Consider the following 10,602-nt stretch of genomic DNA (forward strand, 5'->3'; position numbering starts at 1 on the left):
TTTTGCCTTTTGTTTCATAATAAATTTTATTTATATAACCCTTTTGCTGATTTTTAAAGTGTTACATAAACAGGACAGGTGAAATATTATCATGTAAAGCAACCATAAACACATGAAAAGACCTAGGTTTACAATTTATGATTAAAACTCTACTATCTACACAATATACATAGACATAAAATGTAAAAACTTAAATATCTTAGAAACAGTAGCCAATCAGTTGTTTTAATTGTCATATTTGAATTCAGCACATCAAAATACATAATCAATAGCACATTTTATCTCTGAAGCAGACGACTTCTCAAAAATTGTAGACCAGTGTAACATGCTCCAGTTTATGGGCTCCCTTTTTAATGAAATCTTCAAGGTCACCTCAGCTGTCATTGATCTGAAAGGGTCCAGAGAATCAACCAGCCCAAAACTATTACAGGAAACTTGTTTACATTTCCAGGATAGGGAAAAGGTTCTTCATCTTGCCAGGGTCTACCACTTACACTCTAAACCAGTGCACACACCAAATGTAAAAGTACGGCATTTGATCCTGTTTTTAAAATCACAAAGGGAAAAAAACATTATTATTTCTAGCTCTTAGAGACCTAAGTCTTTCAGACTGTAAACTCCATTTTATAGTATAAGCTGTCTGAGCCAAGGACTATCATTAATGAACTGTTTGCACAGTGCATCGCACACAGGCCTTCTCATACCCTGAAATGCTTTGGATACTTTTAAATGTTTCCTTATTTCAAAAATCAGAAGATGCCACACATTCCCTGGAATTATTGACATAACCAGAAAGAAAATCTCCAGGATCTCAAGAAGCCAGCAGGTCACAGATATAGAAGGATGATTAAAACCTTTGGAAATAAGCCAGTTTATCCTTTAATAAAATCAATAACCTAAAAGAATGAGTTAAAATAGAATAAAAACAAACAGTATAATGAATTAGCATTGGTTAAACTTAACACACAAGTATGTTCAAAGCAAAGACAAGAAAGAAATAGCTGAAATCAGTCTGGTTCACCTCTGTGTTAGTATTGTTAAAATAGGTATTAGAATTATAATAATGTGCTTAGTGTTTAGACTTTATTGAATGCTTGTAAGTTGCTGCAGGAATTAATCTCACTTAAAACATCCATATCCCATGTTGTAAGGTAATATTTGAACATTTACATTGTGAGCCTCTGTAATTGTATAAGTCAGGGGACAAGAGAGAAGTATTAACTAGTATGAAGTACTAATCTCCAATAGAAAGTGTTATGTCCCACCTGACAAAAAGGCCCATTGACACCAGATAAACTATTATGGAACATCAGAGAATAAAACATTTTGTTGATTGTTCTGCTCTATCCTGCCTTTCTATGCCCCCTTCTTCTTCCCTACTCCTCCCTGTCAATGAAGAGGAAAGGTTCAAGTGAATTCCTCCAATCAGCTAAGTTTGCACTTGAAGCAGAAGGAGGGAAGGGATAAAAACCCCTCACAAGAAGGAACTGTATCTTTATGCTGCTTGGACTCTGAGGTGAAAAGGATGAGCAAAAGATCCCCAGTGCTTAGCCTGGGTTAGCCCTACAGGACATACAGAGCTTGCTTATTATAAAAGCTTCTATTATTTTTTTGAAATTTAAGATTGGAACTCGTTTGTGTTTATATATATTTATCTCATTTAACCTTGTAAACAACTCTCTTGTTTCCTTTTCCTACATAATAAATCTTTTGATAGTTTATTATAGGATTGGCTACAAGTGTTGTCTTTGGTTTGAGATCTAAGGCACAATTGACCTGAGGTAAGTGACTGGTCCTTTGGGACTGGGAGTAACCTGAAAATCATCTATACCATAGGTAAGCTTCCCTTGGTGGAAAGACAGATCAGACTGTTTGTGACTCCATGTTAAGGCTGTTATAGTGCCTGAGGAGTTTACACTTGATAATTGGTTGGTTAAACCTAAGCATAGAACTCACAGCCAGTTTGGGGTTTGTGGCCTGGTTTCTAACACTGCACTGAGGTTAGTAGCCACTCTCTTGAGCCACAGTAGAACAGTTTGACATATGCTATTAGAATTGAAAAATCTGTACATATAACTGGAAGCAGCTTTTCTAATCACCATTGGACCTTAAAATGTCAAGCAATGCTTTCATTCTCTCAAATGCTCAGAAGGCTTTTGACCGGGTTGTGTGTTTTTTCTTAGTTCAATGTATAACGATATTTATACCCAGCCTTAATTTTCAGTGGTATATTTCTGATCTACATGACTAATGTTATAAAGTTGGAAAGAAGAATGTACCAGGCATACCCAATGTTTCCTCTATTATTTGCTTTTATAACAGGATACATCAGAAAGTGTTGTTCTAAGATGATGCCATTATGCTTTATTTAACACGGTCATGTAAATCTATGTGATCATCACAGTCCTTGGGTCCAGGTGTCCCTACACAGTCCTCACACCAAGGCCACCACCCAGCAGCTCACCTGACCCAGTTGAGAAGGGAGCCAGTGAAGCTCTATCTTGCAAAGGCCCCACCCACAAAACTCCTTACTGGGGGAGATATCCAGCTGACCAATTGTCTGGGATGCTCTATCTAAACCAGAAAGAGGCACAGATGTTGTCTGAGGAACTAGATTAATTCCTAGCTGTCTACTACTGTGGACCCTACCTACTTGCCTGAGCCCTGCCTTTCTGCTTGTTCCTGGTTCCTGTCATCTTTATCCAAGATCCCTCTCTATTCCTCCCTTCCTGACTCATTCCAGGTCCCTACACATGACTACAGCTCTGACCTTTGACTTGGCACCTGACTCTGACCCCAGCTCTGGTTCCATGTGCCTGACTCTAACCATTAGACATGAACACTCACACTCCTGCTCCTATAATCTATCATCGAGGATGTCTGCATTCTAGATTAATTTTCTATGTTTTAGGAAACAAAATTAACTACACAAAACAGAAATACTGCTGATTGGACTCTCCCAAAATAGGATACTGCATTTACAATCTTTGGGTCTTTAAGAGAAAATTAAATACCCAGGGACACCAGTTACAGATAATATTGAAGGATTATGTAAAACTAATTTAAAAACTATTACTAAATTCCTCCATAGTGAAGCAATAATCTGGAATAAATTATATATCCGTTGATTAGGGCAAAGAACTGCTGTCCATATGAATCATTTACCCAGCAATTTTTTAAATTATACTTATCATCTGTAAAAATCTCTAATACCTTCTTTCTGAATTTTGACCAGAGTTATTATTTTTATGGACCTTTAAATACCTCCAGATAAATTATTAAACTCTTTCAATTTCTTTCTGAAGAATGTTAACAGGATGATCCAATTTGAAAAGATATTGTTAGGCAGCCATTTTAAATAATGGCTGCAATGTCATTCTGGAGGCTGAAGAGAAGATTGTACACCTAAAAGGACAGTGACATCTGTCATGGATCCACAGGGTCTGGTTTATGCTCCAGCAATAACTAGTCCCTTGACAGTGACCCTTTTAATGTGCCAAACCCCAAGGGTTCACACAGTTCCTCAGGAGCAGGCCCATGGCCTCCAAAATGCTGAGACTGAGCCTTCAGGCACCAGTGATCACTGTGCCTCTCTGTAGCAAATCCAGGCAAGACAGACTCTGATGGAAGGCTTGCACTGTCCATCTTCAGGGCAAAAGGCTTTCAGTGGATATTTTTCAGCAACAGCAGGCAGACATTTCAAAACAAGGTAATAATGTATGAGTCACTTGGCACACAGCATATAGAAGTCCTTAGGTTGCAAAGAGTTGCAAAGATTAAGACATGGTCCATCCTGGCCCAGCCAGTGCAAGCTGGCTCTGGCTCTCTCCCTGATCCTCAGTCCCAGGTAACAGCTGTGTGTCTCTCCAAAGGGCAGCCCTTATTCCAGTCACTTGATACCTTTCTCCTTTCTTCTTCACCTGAGTTCATATGTTCTGCCTAACAAGGTTTCCTGCTATTAGATGTCAATTTTTCAGTCCTTGCGTGGGGTGGGGAGAGAGGTCTCATGGTCTTTCTGGAGCCTCTGTTTATTTCGGTCAGTTTCAACCAGTTCTTTCATGACCCATTCATTCCACCCCATACAGCTAGGAGACAAACATCTCATGTCTCCTACTCTGTTCCAAGTCCCTTTTGTATACACTGGGTAACAATGCTAACTACAGAAGGAAACTGAAACACATGAAAATATTACAGAAAATGCCATTTATCACAACATAATATTCACAAACAGGAGTTTTCTTAACAAAAGTACAGCAGTTCAGCAATTCAGATACTGTCTGAAAGTAAAAGAGAAGGATTTGGGGTACTTTTTAATTTAGCAGATTCTTCAAATCAGAGTTACAGTCAGTGACTGTAGAAAGACCCTTCCAAAAGTGTTTGTTTTCTATTGATTTAAAAGAAAAAATCCCTTTTCATTTAGGAGCATTTTTTACAAAGCATGCCTCACCCAAATCTAGCAGTGTTGCCTCATGGCCTGAATGCTTCAGTTTGTACTTTTAATATAAATACATTTTTGATACAATCTATATAAACTTAAATATGAATGTTCTCTCATCTAGGGTCAGTTTTTAGTACCTACCCTGAATGGAAGAAATAAGAGTACAATTTCCCTTTAATTTATAAAATCACAGTTTTCTTTCCTAAAATTTTCCATTGTCTCTTTTCAGCACCAAAATCCCATAAAGTTTTTAAATGACTTTCTATACTTATAAATATAATTACATTTTCATGATCTTCATATTATAGCTACTTGCAACCTCTCCAGCAAATTAATATTCAGACATTTTTTTTCTCTCGCATTCCATGTTTTTTTCACTTCATAACTCCATTGATCTCAGGAATAAATGAGAAGAAGATCAGGACTATTATTATGACCAGTATATACTGATTACCAAGGGAAATGAGTGGAAATTTCAGGAGCATAATCCTAATATCTGAAATCATTTGAATTCCTTCAAATATAAAGTCACAATATTTAATCTTCTTTCTGAAATAAATTACACCGCAAGAAATAATTACTTTTATAGCAACATATTTTAAAAGTCAATATTTGTTTGAAAGTCAGCCAATGCTTGGCTCACATTTGCTTTGTTTGCATCTCCTATTACCAGCTCCAAACAAGAAAATAAACTGTAATTTAAAGCTGTTTCTTCCCTTGGCATTTCTCTGCTGAAATTGTCTAGCACTCTAAACATGTTGCACAGTTTAAAGTTTATGTAGAGGTAGAAAATTGTTGAGCTGCTAATATTATGCAATGGAAGATAACTTTAGAACAATAATCTTATTATTATTACCGCTTCTTTGAAGATGCAATTGTCAACCACAAATCTCTACAGCTCGATATGATTTTTTGGTAACTGTGTCAACATTTCAATTTCCTATCAATTGTGACTAACAGTAACTGATACAATATCTACTCATGTTTAAAGCTAAAGTATACATAATAATTCATCAGAAAAACAACTTAGGGCATTGTTCTCACCAAAAATATTTCAGCTATTTACCTTTCCCCCATTAAAATGTTCACTGAATCAACTCAATTAAATAAATTAGTCGAGCGAGGTGGAATGAAAAATAGGTGATATTGAAAGGATTAGGACTGTTGAGAGAGGAGATGAGTGATTGGGGACATGAAAGAACCATACAATATAATGAATTATTCAAACAAATATCTGTGAAAAATTCTGGTTTATCACTTATCATAATACAAGAACAAAAGAACATTCAGTGAAACTGAGGAGGAACCAATTTAAAATTGATAAAATAAAACACATTTTAGCCGTACATTATCGACTTGTGGAACTCACTGCCTCTAGACACTGAAGAGATCAACAGTTTCTTGAGAAACAATCAAAGATGGAAGGTGTGTCTAGATAATTCAAAATTACAATTAGTTTAGAAAGAATAAAATACCACTAAAAGCTACAAAAACCTAATCTTCCATAACATAAATCAATATCTATGCGTCAGGGGTTCACTTATAGGCCAGGTTTCCACATAATTGCCCATTATGGAGCTCCCTGAACCTTCCTCAGAAGTATCTCTGACTGGTCACCTTCGGAGGAGAGAAGAACAACCACTTTCATCCACTATATATATTATTACTATTATTTCTTACTCAGAAATAATTACCACTCTCATTAATAATGTTGAAACTGTCCTCCTAAATTTAATGGAGCGAAAAAGTGTCTTATAAAGCAATACAGCTTAGTTTAATTTCTTCAGATGCATTAAGGAATTTTTTTTTATTAAAAAAATATAGAACAAATTCATGAAACTCACCTGGCCAGACGCATTTGGTGTGAGAATCTGCCCCTTCCCGGCCTCTCCATTTTCCCAGGAGTGCGGAAAGTTGGGGCTGAAAACCATGAGGTCATTCTTGGCGGTGCCTTCCCCTACACACAAGTTCCGGCTCTGGCGCTGGGAATAGGACCAACTCCCCACTTCGCTCGAGCACACCACGGTGGCTTTCCTAGGCTCGCACATCACTTCCGGACCCGGGTGGCATCTCAGGCCGACGTACACGACAATCACCAGCACAAACAGCCCGGACACCGAGCAAATGCCGATCATTAAAGACACGTTCATGTCAACCAAGGGCCCTTCGCTCCTGCCCCTTTGCCTCGAGTCCCATTTCACAGCCTGGGGACTCTCCACTAAGGACAGGCTGACAGTGACTGTCACTGACAGCGCCGGTTCCCCATGGTCCTTCACCAGGATCACGAGTCTCTGGCTGGGGCCGTCCGCCTCCTCCAAGGCCCGCGTGGTGCTGATCTCCCCGCTGTACACACCCACCCGGAAAGGCCCCGCAGCCCTGGGCTCCTGCACTTCGTAGCGAAGCCACGCGTTGTAGCCGGAATCCGCATCCACCGCTCGGATCTTGCCCACCACGTGCCCTGCGCTGGCCGACAGCGGAACCAGCTCAGGCCCTGGCGAGCCGCGGCCGGAGCCAGCCGGGGACACTGCGGGCGCGTTGTCATTTTCATCCAGGACAAAGAGCTGCACAGTCACGTTCCCGCACAACGACGGGAACCCGGCGTCCCTCGCGCTCACCTGGAACTGCAGCACTTGCAGCTCCTCGTAGTCAAAGGGCTGCAGGGCATAGATGTGCCCGCTCTCCGAGTGCACCGAGATGTAGCTGGACAGGGGCTGCTCTCCCACACTTCGCTCCACCACCGAGTAGCTCACAAAGGCGTTTTCCCTCAGGTCCGGGTCCGAGGCCGACACGGTGAAGAGATGAGCCCCGGGCGGGTTGTTTTCCTTCACAAACAAGGTGTAAACGGGCTGAGGGAAAGCAGGGGCGTTATCGTTCACATCCGCGATCGGCACCAAAATGCTGCTACTGGCCGAGAGAGGCGGGGTCCCTTCGTCTCTGGCTGTCACCAGGATCTTATATTCAGACACTCGCTCCCGATCCACGGCCTCCGCCAGCACCAGCGAGTGATAATTCTTAAAGGTGGAGACGAGCTGAAAGGGCAGGTTCGGGGGGATGGAGCAGGTGACTTTGCCGTTGTCTCCCGAGTCCCGGTCAGAGACGCTAATAAGAGCCACCACTGTCCCTGGGGCAGCGTCCTCCGGAACCGGCAGAGAAAGGGAAGTCACGGCCAGCTCAGGGGCGTTATCGTTCACGTCCAAAACATGTAGTAAAACACTGCACTGTCCCGTCATTGGCTGGTGACCTTTATCTTGAGCTTCAACTCGAATTTCATATAACTCAACGTGCTCGTAATCCAGGTCTCCTTTCACCCTGATTTCACCGGTATCTGAATTTAGGTTAAACGCCGCTCTTACAATGGGAGGCACAAAATTACCAAACGAATACGAAATATTCTTGTTAGTCCCTTCATCCAAATCGGTGGCGTTAAGTTTGATTACTAATGTCCCTTTAGCTGTATTTTCTAACACAGTTACTTCATAAACTGACTGATTAAATACAGGCGCGTTATCATTGGCATCCAGCACAGTGATCACCAGCTGAACTGTGCCCGTGAGCTCCGGTTTGCCCCCATCAGTGGCGGTGAGTAATAAAATATGCTCAGTGGTTTCCTCTCTATCCAGAGCTTTCTTTAACCCAAGCGCTGCTAATTTATTATGGTCATTTCTCACTTGTACATCTAAAGTAAAATATTTATTAGAGCTGAGTTTATAGGTTAGCAGAGAGTTTGTACCAATGTCTGCGTCAGAAGCGCCCTCTAGTGGGAAACGCGAACCCGGCAGTCTCGATTCTGATATGAACAGATTTAATTCATTTATTGAGAAAACAGGAGCATTGTCGTTTATATCCTGTATCTCCACTTCCACGTGAAATATCCTCAGGGGTTTGTCCACTATCACCTCCAGGTCAATGGCGCACAGGGGGCTCTGGCCGCACAGCTCTTCCCTGTCTACTCGCGAATTAACAAACAAAACGCCGTTCTGCAAATTTACCTCGAAATAGTCTCTCCTGCCGTTGGAGACCATCCGGAACATCCGAGGCACCAGCTCCGCCACCTCCAGCCCCAGGTCCTGGGCCAGGCGGCCCACAAAGGTGCCGTGTTTGGATTCCTCCGGCACGGAATAACGGACCTGGCCGCTGCCCACCTCCCAGGCCGTGTGTAACAGAACCAACCGCAGCAGCTGCCTGGTTACCAGGGAGTCTCGCCGGAAAACTGCCATCGCGGACGCCGATTTCTTCGAATATACAGCCAATTCATACAAAATGTGTAAGCCTCTGGAAATTGGTATTCTAATTCCAATGCCACGATGTTTGCCGTCCTCTTGAACCCCTGATTGACTGCGTATTCAATAAAAAGAGGAGCGGTTTTGATTTTTTGCCTTACAATTTCTTCGTAGGTGGAGTGCGACATCATGTGGCTGGTTGTGTGCATTACATTTTTTCCTCATACATAAAACAGCTTCTTTGCTTCACTATTGTGATCTTCCGTTTATTTCCTTTTATGCCTTTTTTCGGGGGGAGAGGGTGGAATTAAAAGGTGAATACTTGACAGATACATTGTGGGCTCTGAAAATTAAAGTGAAATTAATTTTCTTCATCACTAACGACAACAAAAGTCTACGGGGAAGGCAGGTTATATTTAGTTGTAGAAGTGACCTGACACCATATCAATGTAAACCTTTGAACATTAATCAAATCGTTAAACTGTTGTTTGTAACCAAAACACCTGCCACTTCACTGGGCAGGGATAGCAAGATCTGATGTGACAAATGATCCTTTTGAAGATGGAAGCTGGGATTTTGGTGAGATTTTGTTGCCTAATTTTCATTGTCTTGCAATGGGATTTAGGGGGCTAACTCTCTTCTGAAAATCCCAACCTAAATTTTACACTTTAATTTAAAGTTCACCTTTGGCTGCTTTCAATCAGGTCATGAGTTTGAGGCTCACTTATACTTTCATCTCCACTCTACTGTCAACATCTCGTAATTATAACAACTGCATATACCTAGTCTCTGAGTCCAATCTGTGATAGAATGCCTTGGCTGTTTCACTGTATATATTATATCAGACTTGTTCCTGTTCCCACACGGGACGAGATAGCTGAGGAGTTTAACTAATTCAAAGTACGTATCTAACGCTGAAGGTTGTCCTGCCAATTCAGTACATAACACTTGACTGTAGCTAGCCTCATTTTCTTATAAGTGATAATATACATACAATAAAAACCAGTTACTGTGAAATTCATGTAATACTACATTCATAAAAACTTACACACATACACACACATGGTTCTACACACTGCCATATCATGCTACATTAAGCTATGGTAACATAAATAATAAATTTAAGATGTATTATTGACCCACCTACTTCCAGCTTCTGGCAATCAGAAGCTTGGGACACCCAGAGCATGAGGTTACATCCTTACAACATCTTGGCTAATAGTCATTGGTGGACCTATCCTCCATAAACTTATCTAATTCTTTTAGGAACCTTGTTATAATTTTGGCCTTCACAACATCCCCTGGAAACGAATCCCACCGGTTCACTGTGCCTTGTGTTTAGAAGGACTTCCTTTTGTTTGTTTTAAATCTGCTGCCTAGTAATTTCATTAGGTGAGCCCTGGTTCTTGTGTTATGTGAAGGAGTAAATAAAACTTCCTTTTTCACTTTCTCCATGCCATCCACAATTTTATAGACCTCTATCATATTCCCCCTCAGTCTCCTCTTTTCCAAGGTGACCAGTCACAGTCTTTTTAATCTCTCCTCATATGGAAGATGTTCCATACCCTTAATCATTTTTGTTGCCCTTTGCTGTATCTTCCCCAATTCTACTATATCTTTCTTGAGATGGGGTGACCAGAACTGCATGCAATATTCAAGGTGTGGGTGTACCATAGATATATATAGTGCCACTATGATATTTTCTGTCTTATTATCTATCCCTTTCCTAACGGTTCCTAGCATTCTGTTAGCTTTTTAGACTGCTACTGCACATTGAGTGGATGTTTTCAGAGAACTAGCCACAATGACTCCAAGATCTCTTTCTTGAGTTTTAACAGCTACTTTAGAGCCCATCACTTTGTATGTATAGTTGGAATTATGTTTTCCAATATGCATTACTTGCACTTATCGACACTGAATTTCATCTGCCATTTTATTGCCCAG

General features: G+C 40.9%; 1 protein-coding gene across 1 annotated transcript; it reads right to left on the reverse strand.

The window, feature by feature from the left end:
• Positions 1-3,354: 3,354 nt before the first annotated feature.
• PCDHA8 (protocadherin alpha 8) lies at positions 3,355-8,655 on the reverse strand. The gene is made up of 2 exons (XM_065553643.1): positions 6,283-8,655; positions 3,355-3,405 (listed from the first exon to the last, which is right to left on the reverse strand). The coding sequence occupies exons 1-2, from the start codon at positions 8,653-8,655 to the stop codon at positions 3,355-3,357; spliced, it is 2,424 nt and encodes an 807-aa protein (XP_065409715.1).
• Between the last annotated feature and the right edge of the window lie 1,947 nt (positions 8,656-10,602).

Source organism: Chrysemys picta, chromosome 8 (genome assembly GCF_011386835.1).
Source record: "Chrysemys picta bellii isolate R12L10 chromosome 8, ASM1138683v2, whole genome shotgun sequence".
Taxonomy (NCBI): Eukaryota; Metazoa; Chordata; order Testudines; family Emydidae; genus Chrysemys; species Chrysemys picta.